Source organism: Ahaetulla prasina, chromosome 7 (genome assembly GCF_028640845.1).
Source record: "Ahaetulla prasina isolate Xishuangbanna chromosome 7, ASM2864084v1, whole genome shotgun sequence".
NCBI classification, from domain to species: Eukaryota; Metazoa; Chordata; class Lepidosauria; order Squamata; family Colubridae; genus Ahaetulla; species Ahaetulla prasina.
This window is the reverse complement of record NC_080545.1, coordinates 2,623,995-2,638,540: the sequence shown is the minus strand read 5'-3', so window position 1 is coordinate 2,638,540 and position 14,546 is coordinate 2,623,995. Positions and strand designations below refer to the sequence as shown.

General features: G+C 43.8%; 1 protein-coding gene across 2 annotated transcripts in view; it reads left to right on the top strand.

Annotated features, from left to right (window-relative positions):
- CAMK1D (calcium/calmodulin dependent protein kinase ID) overlaps positions 1–14,546 on the top strand; it is a 218,362-nt gene that overhangs the window by 200,885 nt on the left and 2,931 nt on the right. For both annotated transcript variants that reach the window (XM_058191375.1, XM_058191376.1), the window contains exons 6-10: positions 646–721; positions 3,499–3,611; positions 5,677–5,755; positions 10,572–10,659; positions 11,860–12,001. In XM_058191375.1, coding sequence (XP_058047358.1) covers positions 646–721; positions 3,499–3,611; positions 5,677–5,755; positions 10,572–10,659; positions 11,860–12,001 — 498 coding nt within the window. The remainder of the gene's footprint in view (positions 1–645; positions 722–3,498; positions 3,612–5,676; positions 5,756–10,571; positions 10,660–11,859; positions 12,002–14,546) is intronic.

The following is a 14,546-nucleotide window of genomic DNA, read 5'->3' as shown; positions in this document are numbered from 1 at the left end:
CAGAGGAAGGAAAGAAAGAAGGAAGGAAGGAAGGAAGGAAATAGGAATGACAAGGAAAGAAGGAAGGAAGGAAATAGGAATAGAGAGGAAGGAAGGAAGGAAGGAAGGAAGGAAGGAAGGAAGGAAGGAAGGAAGGAAGGAAGGAAAGAGAAATAGGAATGACAGAGAGGAAGGAATGAAATAGGAATGATAGAGGAAGGGAGGGAGGGAGGAAATGGGAATGACAGATAGGAAAGAAGGAAGGGAAGGAGTTGAGAAGGAAGAAAGGAAGGAAATGAGGGAGGGAGGAAGAGGATGAGTGGAAGAAAGGAAGACAGGAAGAGAAAGGAAAGGAAAGGAAAGGAAAGGAGGAAGGAAGGGAATGAGTAGAAAGAAGGAAGAGGAGGAGATATGGAAGGAAGGAAGGAAGGAAGGAAGGAAGGAAGGAAGGAAGGAAGGAAGGAAGGAAGGAAGGAAGGAAGGAAGGTGTTACAGGACAGTCTTCTGAGTTTGTCTGTTCTCTCCATGTCTGGCACATTGGCAATTGGGCAGAGTGGAGGACATGCTGCAGTGAGCACACCTTGAGTACCTGGTTGGATGTCGGCCAGTTTCATTCAATGTTCTCTCATTGATTGATTTTTCTCCCTTCCTCTTTCCTTCCTGCAGCTCCTGAAGTCCTTGCCCAGAAACCTTACAGCAAAGCGGTCGACTGCTGGTCCATTGGAGTGATTGCCTATATTCTGTAAGTGCTACTCCCGAACGAACTTTTATTGGGAGCATCCAGGCTGGAGTAAGTCGTGAGTGAGACCATATTGAGTAGACATTCGAGTTTAGCACCAGGCTATGGAAAGATGAAATGGAAGACCCGATGATGATGATGATGATGTTGTTATCCATTCAATCGTGTCCAACTCTTGACGATTCGACGAGCCAGGACTCTCCGCATCTTTCAATCTTGCACTACTTCAAGAACAAAACAAGAGTTATTCCCAAAGATGCTTTTTCACAAGGCAACTGGACTTTGTTTTCCCTTGAAGACGTTTCGCTTCTCATCCACGAAGCTTCTTGGGTTCTGACTGAGGGGTGAAATGCTACCAGTCCGGACCGGATCTCCCGATCCGGTAGCAATGGCAGCGGGTGGTTCGGAGAACCAGTAGCAAAAATCCCTGCCCACCCCACCCCGCCCATGCCCAGCTGAGCCACGCGATCATCAGAGCCTTTTTTTTTACTTTTAAAAGCATTTTTTACAACCTATTCGGCCAAACAGGTTGTAAAAAATGCTTTTAAAGAGTTAAAAAAAGGCTCTGACAATCCCAGGTGAGTTGCCTGATCGTCAGAGCCTTTTTTATTATTTTTAAAAGCATTTTTAAAAGGTAAAAAAGCTGAAGCGTGCTAGGCAAAAAATGGGGGGTGGGGGTTTTGTTTTTGAGAGAGAGAGATTGACAGGAAGGAAGGAAGGAGGGAGGGAGGGAAGGAAGGAAGGAAGGAAGGAAGGAAGGAAGGAAGGAAGGAAGGAAGGAAGGAAGGAAGGAAGGACTACAAACCTGTCACTAGACACAGCTTCAGAGGATAATCCAGGGCTGGAAGGAACCTGGAGGTCATCTAGTCCAATCCTGCTCCAGCTGGACATGGTTAGTGAGTTTCTGTCTTTTGATCCCCCAGTCACATGGTTACATAGCCACGCCCACCCAGTCATATGACCCCACCAAGCCACACCCATAGAACCGGTAGGAAAGAAACTTAGATTTCACCACCGGTTCTGACCGAATAGTGGAAGATGAAACTGAAGAAGCGAAACATCTTCAAAGAAAGACCAAGGGAGTCCAGTTGTATTTTTTTTTTTTTTGGAAAAAGCACCTTTGGGAGAACCAAGACCCAGGTGGCTGAGAATCTCCATAGACATAAAACAAGATGTTTTTTTAACATTTCTAATCTCTTCCGAATCTTACACACACACACACACAGATGTCATTAAGACATTGGAGGGATACGCCATACCTGGGCGTATATTTGGATGCTTGAAAAGCTCAAAGCAAAAATCTTTGTGGGTTTATCAGAACAAGACACGCTTGTAATAGAACTAATGGAATTCAGCTCTCAAGTTCTGAACTGATGACTCCTGGCTTCACCCAGTATTGTAGAATACAAGATTGTGTCCGAGTGTTTACAGTGTGACTACTATTTTGAGATCACCCAGGAGCAAAATACAGGTTTTTGTCATGACAAACAGTGGTTTATCTACAAGACTTCTATATATACAGACATACACGTACTAAGTAAAGCCAGGCAAGCAATCAATCTTCAACTCTACAGAGAACTACAGTGCAGATAGAACATGATGAGAAGTACACAAGGAGAGAGAGAGAGAGAGAGAGAGAAAGACGCCCTCTAATGGCCTCCCTTATATAGACGGCTTCTTAAAGTGGCAGTAACAATGCTGACTCATTCTCATTGCATCATCCTGATCCACAGCGTTACAGCGGCTGGTCAGTTTTAAATCATCATTACCCCAACACGCTATTTGTACATTTATTTTAACTTTTGATATGGTTGCAAGACTAATCGATTAATAAACGACTCCTGCCACTGTTTATACAGAATAGTAGAATAACAGAATAACAGAGCTGGAAGGGGCCTTGGAGGTCTTCTAGTCCAACCCCCTGCTTAGGCAGGAAACCCCACACCACTTCAGACAATTGGTTATCCAACCTCTTCTTAAAAGCTTCCAGTGTTGGAGCATTCGCAACTTCTGCAGGCAAGTTGTTCCACTGATTAATTGTTCTATCAGAAAATTTCTCCTTCATTCCAAGTTGCTTCTCTCCTTGATGAGTTTCCATCCATCGTTTCTTGTCCTATGCTCGGGTGCTTTGGAGAATAGCTTGACCTCCCCCTCCTCTTCTTTGTGGAAGCCCCTCAAATATTGGAAGACCGCTATCAAATATTGGAGCACTATATACATTTCCTTAACTGTGCTCAACTGGTAGCTTGAAGATGGAGAGCTTTCAGTTTTAAAACAGAAAATTATTCTTTAGCTGACATTTGCATTGCCCGACTCCAAAGCTGTTGGGAGGAAAAAAATCCTAAGGATTTCTTTCCAGAGCAAAATTTTTCTATTTCCATAATAATTCCCACAATTTGACCAGTGTACAATACAATCACTTATCCAACAATCGATCCTATACTCAAATTATACTCCATCAAGGCTGCTCGACCGCCACTCCCTCCCTTAATCCTTTCTACCCTTCTCATCCTTCTTCGACTTTCCCCACCATCCTTCTCCTCGCTTTCCTACTTCCCCACCTCTTTCCCACTTCTCACTACCATCCTTTCTAACCCTCTATCTTCTCCTTCTTCTTCTCCTCCTATCCTAAGTAAGTAAGGAAAGAGGAGTAAAGAAGGAAGAAAGTAGGTAGGCAGGTAGGTAGGTAGGAAAGAAGGGAGGGAGAAGAAATCCTAAGGATTTCTTCAGTGATTTTCTTCCCCCTGACTTAACTCATTTTTAATTTTGTTTTTTTTCAGGCTGTGTGGCTACCCTCCGTTCTACGACGAAAATGACTCCAAGCTCTTTGAGCAAATTCTGAAAGCAGAATATGAATTTGACTCTCCCTATTGGGATGATATCTCTGAATCCGGTAAGAAACTCCAGTTAAGATCATTCCCTGATATTAACAATTTTACCTTGTTATTTTCCCTATAGTTTTCCTAGACAGAGCTGCTGTGTGTGTGGGGGGGGGCTGTGATGTTACACGCATGCTGGGGAATTCTGGGAGGTGAAGTCTACACATTTTAAAGCTGTCAAGGTTGGGAAACATTGGTTTAGTGCAGGGGTCTCCAACCTTGGTCCCTTTAAGACTTGTGGACTTCAACTCCCAGAGTCCCTCAGCCAGCAAAGCTGGCTGAGGAACTCTGGGAGTTGAAGTCCACAAGTCTTAAAGGGACCAAGGTTGGAGACCCCTGGTTTAGTGTACAACTCGATTCCTACTATGGAGCGATCACAATTTCCTTCTTTTTCTTCTCCTCTTTCCCTCCCCCCACCCCCTTTTTCTAATATGGTGCAGATGTAGCTCCAAAAAAGCCAACACAATCCTAGGCTGCATTAACAAAGGGATAGAATCAAGATCACGTGAAGTGCTAATAGTGCTTTGCAAGGCCTGGGTAAGGCCACACTTGGAATACAGCATCTAGTTTTGGTCACCATGATATAAAAAAGACTCTAGAAAGAGCGCAGAGAAGAGCAACAAAGATGATTAGGGGACTAGAGGCTAAAATATATAAGGAATGGGTTGCAGGAACTGGGTATGTCTAGTTTGATGAAAAGAAGGACTAGGGGTGACATGATAGCAGTGTTCCAATATCTCAGGAGCTGCCACAAAGAAGAGGGAGTGAAACTATTCTCCAAAGCACCTGAAGGTAGAACAAGAAGCAACAGATGGAAACTAATCAAGGAGAGAAGCAACCTAGAATTAAGGATAAATTTCCTGACAGTTAGAACAATCAATAAGTGGAACAACTTGCCTGCAGAAGTTGTGAATACTCCAACACTGGAGGCTTTTAAGAGGAGATTAACCATTTGTCTCGAATGGTATAGGGCCGTGATGGAGAACCTATGGCATGCGTGCCAGAGGTGGCACGCGGAGCCATATCAATGGGCACACAAGCGTTACCCTTGTTCAGCTCCGGCGCTCATGCGCGCACTGGCCAGCTGATTTTTGGGCCTTCCAGGCACACCGGAAGTTGGGAAACAGGCTGTTTCCGGCCTCTAGAGGACCTCCGAGGGGGAGAGACGGCCATTTTTTGCTCTCTCCAGGCTCTAGAGCCTTTCTAGGAGCCTGGGGAGGGCAAAAATGATCTTCCCCACCCTCCAGAGGCCAGATACGGCTCATTTGCCGACTTCTGGGCCCACCATTTCCAGCCGCCGGAAGGCCTCGGGGGGGGGGGCCAGGGAAGGCCATTTTCACCCTCCCCCCCTCAGGAGCCTGGGGAGGGTGAAAAACGGGGCTACTGGGCCCACTGGGCCATCGTGTGCCAAAAGCCCGGAAAGGGGTGTTGCACAAACATGCATGGGGGGGCGGGGCGCATTGAATTATGGGTGTGGGCACGTACATGCGTGACCTCCCTGTGCTCCCCCCGCTTTTGGCACGCGAGCAGCATAAAGGTTCGCCATCATTGGTCTAGGGTTTCCTGCCTGAGTAGGGTTGGACTAGAAGACCTCCAGGGTCCCTCCCAACTCTGTGGTTCTCTAATATTGTTGTGCGAATCAATTCTCAGTCTCCGGTTAATAAACCCAGATATTATCTTCTTGTCTGAGAAAACCCGTGAATAGCAACTGCGCACGTAAAACAACGCCGTAGGAATCGTGGCATCAAGCTGAGCGTCTGAGCTGAGCTTCATTACATAATCAATGTGTTGAATTGATCATTAATGTAATTCCCTTTATAGTCAGGTTTGAGCTGCAATCATCATCTTTCTTTTAATGACCCCGTAATTCCTTATGGGGGGAGGAGTCTGGGCAACATAATGGAGCCGAGTGTTTACTGGCCAGATGCCCTTCCTGTCGCCAATGCGGAGTTTTGTTCAGCCGATATATTCTCATTGTGTTTGCTCTACGTCGCGTCGCTTTTATAAATACCTCTCTGCCATTTTGTTCCTTCAGCTACCAAATGCCTTTTTCTTTCTGCTGTTCCCCCTTTTTCCCAGCTAAAGATTTTATTCGGAACCTGATGGAGAAAGATCCCAATAAAAGATATACGTGCGAACAGGCCGCCCGTCACCCGTGGTAAGCCAAGTTCTTCCATCATTTGCCGTTTTCATAAATTCCAGCCTCATTTGTCTCTGGGGAAAAGATCGCAGCGCCAAGGAAAAAAATAGCGAAGAAGAAAGAGAAGGCGCTGAAAATTTAATTATAATACCATCGCCTGCCGACAAACCCTTGGATTTAAAGCTCCGGGCAACCCAGTCAATAAACATAGATCTGAGATTCAGCTTGGGTAAGCCGAGAGATTTTTAATGGAAAATTGAAGGACCGAAAAATTGAATGCTCTTTCGCTCACTGTAGAGGAAATTTTGCAATGTGCTCCTGGGGGGAAAGGGATGCGGTGGCTCAGGGGCTAGGATGTTGAGCTTGTCGATCGAAAGGTCGGCAACTCGGCGGTTCAAATCCCTAATGCTGCCGTGTAACGGGCTGAGCTCCCGTTACTTGTCCCAGCTTCTGCCAACCTAGCAGTTTCGAAAGCACGTAAAAAATGCAAGTAGAAAAAATAGGGACCACCTTTGGTGGGAAGGGAACAGCGTTCTGTGCGCCTTTGGCGTTGAGTCATGCCGGTCACATGACCATGGAGATGTCCTGGGACAGTGCTGGCTCTTTGGCTATGAAACGGAGATGAGCACCACCCCCTAGAGTCAGGAACGACTAGCACATATGTGCAAGAGGAACCTTTACTTTTACCTTTACCTGGGGGAAAATGTCAATCTGCCATCTCAATTCCTTTTGCCTTCACCCGTCTTTTCTCTCTTTTTTTATTTTAAGTGGAAAAAGATTCAGGGATTTTTTCCCCACTGAATTAACATTATTGTACTGGCAGTCCTCGACAGCTCACTTAGTGAGCGAAGTTGAAAAAAGTGACCATTATGGCCATTTTTTTTTCACACTTATGACGGATACTGTGAAGGGAGAAGACCAGCTCTGAATTCCTGATGGTTGAGGGCTGAGGGGATCTTCCCTCTCATATACAAGGCAAGACCAGAAAAGTTTGACTTGACAAATTTTGTCAGGAAGCTGTTTAAAGAGAGCTTGCGTCCTTTTGCTTATGGAAGGAAAGAAAACCTTCTGGTCTTCAGCAAGTGACTGACTGAAGGTGTGCCAAGACTTTCCGCTGACCCATCCACAATAAAAATCCCCAAAGCTTAGATATCTCTTCTTGGCCAGATGTTTTCCTTGGCGAGATCTAAGCCACACTGGCTCGCCTAGAAACCAAAGTAGAATCAGCCCTGCGGAATATTCGGATGGGAGATTCACCACCAGGAAGCCATTTGGGAATCTAGTTTGCTAGTTTGGGAATCTGAAACCAAGGGTCCTGTAGGATAAGAGTAGGCAGAGCTGGGAGGGAGTTAAACAATCATCAACCAAGGATCAGTACATTGCCACAAATGGTTTAAGTCCAACCCCTTTTGAATTCAGATGATCCTTACCTGGCGCAAATTTGGGGTTCAACCAAGGGGTAGGTTCTACTTACCTTTACTACTGGTTTGCAATGGGAGTGCGCCCAAGTGTGAGAGCATGCGCAGATTGTCAATTATGATGTCCGGATGGGTGGACGGAGCCTCCCGCCGCTTTTACTACCGGTTCTATAGAACCGGACAGAACTGGGAGCAACCCATCACTGGGTTGAACTTTAGATTCTTGCGGGTAGACTTGAGCAATACATGTTCTGAACTGCAATTTAGCATACCCTGATTCTTGGCGCCTGATAGTCCCTGAAGAAACCAACTTTGCTCTTGTCTGTGGAGATTCTCAGTCATCCAGGTGATGGTTGTCTCAAAGGTACTTTTTTTCAAGAGGCAACTGGATTTCCTTGTTTCTGTTTTTGTTTTGAAGACCTTTCGCTTTTCATCCGAGAAGTTTCTTCAGCTCTGACCATATGGTGGGGAAGGGAAGGATTTATGCTCCTTGTAGATAGCTGGTCATTTGCATCCTTTTAGAAGGTCATTGAGGCCACTTGGAGGTTTCTCGAGGTCCTCAGGGTCACCTGAGTGGTGCAAATGGGTGCGGAGCCTCCTTGGCTGCAGGATGTTTTCTGCCCTGTGTCCTGCAACCAAGAAGGCTCCACATCCATTTGCATCACTCAGGTGAACCTGAGGACCTAGAGAAACCTCCAAGTGGCCTCAATGACCCCCTAAAAGGATGCAAATGACCAGCTGTCTGCAAGGAATATAAATCCTTCCCTTCCCCACCATCCAATCAGAGTGTCAGTTTTGGAGGGCAATTTTCTTTTTGCTTCTTAACTGCCACATATTTTAGCTGGGGAAGTTGGGAGGGGGTTGTTGTTGGAGCGGTAGAAAGTTAGTCATAACAACATTCCGTATTCAAGGACATCCAGCATCTGATGGAGACTGCCTGAAGATTGTGTCCAGTTGAGTGAGAAGAGTTGATTGGACAATGTGATGAACTTGTGGGTGTGGGGGCAGGGCTGTGAACTGTCAACTGGGTATGGAAAACCTGGAAGCTTTCAGTTTTGGGTTTTCCCAGCTGTGCCAACATGACATCTCTAATAAATTGGAACTTTGAGGAACCTCAAGCCTCAGAGCTTTATTTCGTTGGGGGTGTTCCTTGGAACCCTGACACAGAGCTCAAGAAGCTTCTTATTTATTTATTTATTTAATTAATTAATTAAACTTTTATACCGCCCTTCTCCCGAAGGACTCAGGGCGGTGTACAGCCTGCATTAAAACAATTTATATACACCCTAAAATAACAATTAAAAAACTTATTCCATAAAGGCCGAAATTAAAACCATCCAAATTGACCATATAAAATACCCAATAAAATACAATTAAAATTTAAAATTTAAGAATTTAAAAATTTAGCAATTAAAAAATCAGGCCAGTCCCGCTTGAATGAATAAATAAGTTTTCAGTTCCCGGCGAAAGGTCCGAAGGTCAGGTAATTGGCGTAAACTGGGGGGAAGTTCGTTCCAGAAAGAGAAGGCCCTTCCCTTGGGGGCCGCCAGCCGACACTGCCTGGTGGACGGCACCCTGAGAAGACCCTCTCTGTGAGAGCGCACGGGTCAGTGGGAGGCATGTGGTAACAGCAGGCGGTCCCGTAAGTACCCGGGTCCTAAGCCATGGAGCGCTTTGAAGGTGGTAACCAAAACTCTGAAGCGCACCCGGAAGACCACAGGTAGCCAGTGCAGACTGCGCAGGAGTGGTGTTACCCGGGAGCAACGTGGTGCTCCCTCAATCACCCGCGCAGCTGCATTCTGGACTAGCTGAAGTCTCTGAGTGCACTTCAGGGGTAGCCCCATGTAGAGAGCATTGCAATAATCCAGGCGAGAAGTGACAAGAGCATGAGTGACCGTGCATAAGGCATCCCGGTCTAGAAAGGGGCGCAACTGGCGGACCAGGCGAACCTGGTAAAAAGATCTCCTGGAGACGGCCGCCAAATGATCTTCGAACGACAGCCGTCCATCCAGGAGAACGCCCAAGTTGCGCACCCTTCTTGGATGAGAAGCGAAACGTCTTCAAAGAAAAACTTCCAGCTGCCTCTTGAAAAAAGCACCTTTGGAAAAACTTCGCTCTTGTTGCCATGAAAAATACATGGGTGAGTTTACGGAGTCTCCAGAAGTTGAGTCAGGTCAAAGAAAACTTTTTGCTCTCCTTTTCTTCTTGTTGCTTCCATTTTTCCTTGGTGGCTTCCCTCCATGAGATGAAAGCACTGTTATTAATGCTCAAAATGGCAGGTGAGCTAAAGATGCTTTTCTAGAGAAGATATTCTGAAGTCAGGGCATCATCACAGTGAAGGGTCTCTGACGTGACCCCCTTCAAGCGCCTCTCAGCTCAAAAGTCCTCAGGGAATTGCTTCAGCAGCAGATAACAAGGCAGGAAGAGACATTAAAGAAATGGTCTATATCCTAACGGCGGCAAGATTACTGATAGGACAGTATTGGAAGAAAAAAGAACTACCTACAATAGAAGAATGGATATTGAAAGTTGCCAATTTGGCTGAGATGGCAAAAATCTCAGCCTTTTTGAAAGATAATACACAAGAAAGATACTTAAATGAATGGAAAAAATGGGTTGACTATATTCAAAGCAGATATCAGACTAAGAGTTATCAGACTGCCTTTGAATGATTAGGATGTATTATTTCTGATTGTTTTGGGGGAAGTTAGGAATTGATGAGAGTTGTAGGAGTATAATTGAGTTAAGAGGAAATTTTTTTAGCGTATGTTTGTTTTATTTTAAACTATACCTTGTGTTTGTTCCGGGAAGTCGGGGGGGGGGGGGAGAGGGAGGTTTGTGAAGGGAGGGGGGAGGGGAGAAAGGGGAAAAAAGTTTTGTAAAACTTTTTCAATTAAAAAAGAAAGAAAGAAATGGTCTATATCCCAGTCAGATCATGATCTTAATGGGTGGAAAACACATAGCCCCTACCCAGAATCAGGGTTTCTGTTCTCAGAGTCAGCTTCCAGATCAACCACAACCTAATCTGATAGCCAGAAGAATCTCCAACTGGACAAATGCCACGTGAAGGCAAAGATTAGGCAATTTTGAAAGACAAGTGAGTAAGCTATATGAGGCTGATCCTTCACTAAATGTAACCCTGCTGGTAGGGAGGGCTACAGAGAGCTTTCCTGAGGCTCATCTTACGGAAAATGATGATTATTTTTTTCATCCAAGAATAAAACGCACTGCTGCGTTTAATTCTGAGTTGCCTTGGTAACCATCAGGGCAGTTATCCTCTTACTGAACCCGTTAATAAAAAAAAATGTAGAGCTGGATCTTATTCTTGTCTTGGTAAGAATGACGAGGAAGGTTCCTACAGTTGTAAACTGTCAAAAACAAGAACTTCATAAAACATCTTCATTTTTTTCCCCCAGGATCGCCGGTGACACAGCCCTCAGCAAAAATATCCACGAGTCTGTCAGTGCTCAGATCCGCAAGAACTTTGCGAAAAGCAAATGGAGAGTAAGTTCTCCGGTGGTTTACGCTGTTGGAAAAGACTGACTGGATGCCTGGATGATTGACTGGATGATTGACTGGATGATTGACTGGATGACTGACTGACTGGATGATTGACTGGATGATTGATTGATTGATTAGATGACTGATTGACTCACTGACTGACTCACTGACTGCTGGATGACTGACTGATTGGATGACTGACTGACTGACTGACTGATTGATTGGATCATTGGATGATTGACTGGATGATTGATTGTATGACTGACTGACTGATTGACTGGATGATTGACTGACTGACTGGATGACTGACTGGATGACTGACTGGATGACTGACTGGATGATTGATTGACTGACTGACTGGATGACTGATTGACTGACTGGATGACTGATTGGATCATTGGATGATTGATTGGATGACTGACTGACTGACTGGATGACTGACTGACTGACTGACTGACTGATTGGATCATTGGATGATTGACTGGATGATTGATTGTATGACTGACTGACTGGCTGGATGATTGATTGACTGACTGACTGGATGACTGATTGACTGACTGACTGACTGATTGGATCATTGGATGATTGATTGGATGATTGATTGTATGACTGACTGACTGGATGATTGACTGACTGGATGACTCACTCACTCACTCACTCATTCATTCATTCGTTCATTCATTTCATTCGCAATGCAGGCATACTTTCTAAGGCATGCGTGAAGGCATTTTCTCATTGCTTTCCAAGGTTATGATATCTTGTTCTCCTCAGGAAAATTTAGCTTGGCCCAGTCAAACCAGCATTAACTTCGGTCATTGGAAGCCAGCTGGGAAGGTGCCAAATGGCGATCATGTGACCCTAGAATGCTACGACCATTGCAAAGACATTCTGAGTATTTGTGCCTGAGTTAGGATCACATCTCAGTAGGGATGCTGCAATGGCCATAAATGTGAGGAACGGATTTCACTCCCTTTCCCCCCCCCCCAGTGCTGTTGTAACTTTGAACAGTCCCTAAACAAATGGTTGTAAACTAAAGCTTGCCAGTATTCAGCCGTGCTATTTGTCATTTCTCAATGTGAGGGTATCTTCAGCAATCCAATATGCTGGGAGAGCAGATATTCTGAAGTATTCTGTAGTAGCGCCATCTTGCTTCTCTTCCTCTGAAATTCCTGAAAGTCGTTTCTTTGGTCTCTTCTTTTCCAGCAAGCTTTTAACGCCACAGCCGTGGTGAGACACATGCGGCGGCTACATCTTGGCAGCAGTCTGGATAGCGGTTCCAACATTAGTGTATCAAACAACCTTAGTTCGGCCAACCCGCTCCCGGATGGCGCACCCAGAAAAGAGTGTAAGTACATGGTGTGTAGCAGACACGGTGTGTGTAAACTAGAGGTTTGGAGCAAGGCTTAATATAATACAGTATTGAACCACCTCCTGCTACATATAATATTGGCCATCTTCTGCATAATATAAAGAAGATGTGGAGACTCTAGAAAGAGTGCAGAGAAGAGCAACAAAGATGATTAGGGGACTGGAGGTTGAAATCTTTGAAGAACAGTTGCAGGAATTGGGTACGTCTAGTTTAATGAAAAGAAGGATTAGGGGAGACATGATAGCAGTCAGCCAATATTTGAGGGGCTGCGACAAAGAACGGGGGGGGGGAGGTGTCATTCTATTCTCCAAAGGCAGGACAAGAAGCAATAAGTGGAAACTAATCAAGGAGAGAAACAGCCTGGAATTGAGGAGAAATTTCCTGACAGGGAGAACAATAATTAGTGAGAACAATAATAAAAACTTAGAAAATAGAAAAATAGAAAATATAAATAGAAAAAATAAAAAATAGAAAAAAAATAGAAAATATGACTTCAGTAACAGAGTTCTGCCAACCTAGCAGTTTCGAAAGCAGGTAAAAAAATGCAAGTAGAAAAAATAGGGACCACCTTTGGTGGGAAGGTAACAGCGTTCCGTGCGCCTTTGGCATTGAGTCATGCCGGCCACATGACCACGGAGACGTTTTCGGACAGCGCTGGCTCTTCAGCTTTGAAACGGAGATGAGCACCACCCCCTAGAGTCGGCAACGACTAGCACATATGTGCGAGGGAACCTTTACCTTTACCTTTTTAACAGAGTTATTAATGCCTGGAATGCACTACCTGACTCTGTGGTCTCATCCCAAAATCCCCAAAACTTTAACCTAAGACTGTCTATTGTTGACCTCACCCCATTCCGAAGAGGTCTGTAAGGGGCGTGCATAAGAGCACCAGTGTGCCTACCGTTCCTGTCCTAATGTTCCCTTTGGTTGTCTTCATCTTGTGTGGTTATTTCATGCTTATACAAAATAAATAAATAAAATAAAATAAAATAAAATAAATAAATAAACTTCCAGTGTTGGAACATTCATAACTTCTAGAGGCAAGTCATTCCGTTGATTAGTTGTTCTGTTAATTTCTCCTTAGTTCTAGATTGCTTCTCTCCTTGATTAGTTTCCACCCATTGCTTCTTGTTTTTTTTTTCCTCCCTAATTACTTGATTCGTTAGGGTATTTATGTTGTTTGTATATATATATATTTGTCATGGATTGCACCAGTGAGGCTAAAACCAATTTCGTTGTATACATGATGTACAATGACAACAAAGGCTATACTACTACTTGTCCTGCCTTCAGGTGCTTTGGAGAATAGGATGAATCCCCCCCCTCCTCTTTGCGGTAACCTCTCAAATATCGGAAGACTGCTTTCATGTCATCCCTAATCCTTCTTTCCCTTAAACTGGACATACCCAATTCCAGCAACCATTCTTTGTATGTTTTAGCCTCTGTGATAATGGAGACCTAGAGATGGTTTGTCTTCTTCTGAAAATATTATTATATTTGGAGATGGTCATCATTTCCTGGAGCCCAGGATTTGATCTCATTACCCAATCAAGTTGTTCACCAAAGTTCAGCCTGTCTCACAGGTGGCTGGCTTGAATCATATGGCTCATTATTATTGGCAGAATTCAAGGTCTCTTATCTCCGAATGTCATTTCCTTTCCAGAGCAAAAGGAGGGTCTTTTAGAGATAGTCAACATAACGCAGGGAAATTCCTCGGGGAATTCATGTCACTAAGACCGGAAGAAGATTTATTCCCCAGGGTTGAATTCGGTATCTAAATGGACCTTATGGGGAGAATGCTGGGCTCCACCAACAGGGTTCGGATCCGGGACATGTGGTTCAGATGAGAATAATATGGGCTTGCAAAGAAGATCATTAGAGTGACTCTTTTTTGAATCCAGTCAAACCATATTTATTTATTTATTATGGCCCCAGATCAGCAGAAGATGGTAGAATGCAAACAATCATTTTAAAAGCCAAAAAAAAAAAAGCTAAAATACACAAAATTAAAAATATTTTAAAGACAGAGGAGGAGGGAGAGAAGGAGGGAGGGAGGGAGATAGTTATTATATAACAATAGATGGTTGGGTGGATAGATAAATAGATAGATAGATAGATAGATAGATAGATAGATAGATAGATAGATAGATAGATAGATAGATAGATAGATAGATAGATGATAGATAGATGATAGATAGATAGATAGATAGATAGATAGATAGATAGATAGATAGATAGATAGATAGATAGATAATGGATGGATAGATAGTTATAGTTATGAATGGATGGATAGATGATAGATAGATAGATAGATAGATAGATAGATAGATAGATAGATAGATAGATAGATAGATAGATAGATAGATAGATAGATATAGTTATAGATAGTTATAGTACAATTTTTTTAAAAAGCTATCAAAAGGTGTAAAAACATTAATAAATTAAAAAAACACAGAATGACTAATTTAGAATTTAGTTATGACTAACTAAATCTACCACAATTCAAAACACTCTTGATTTA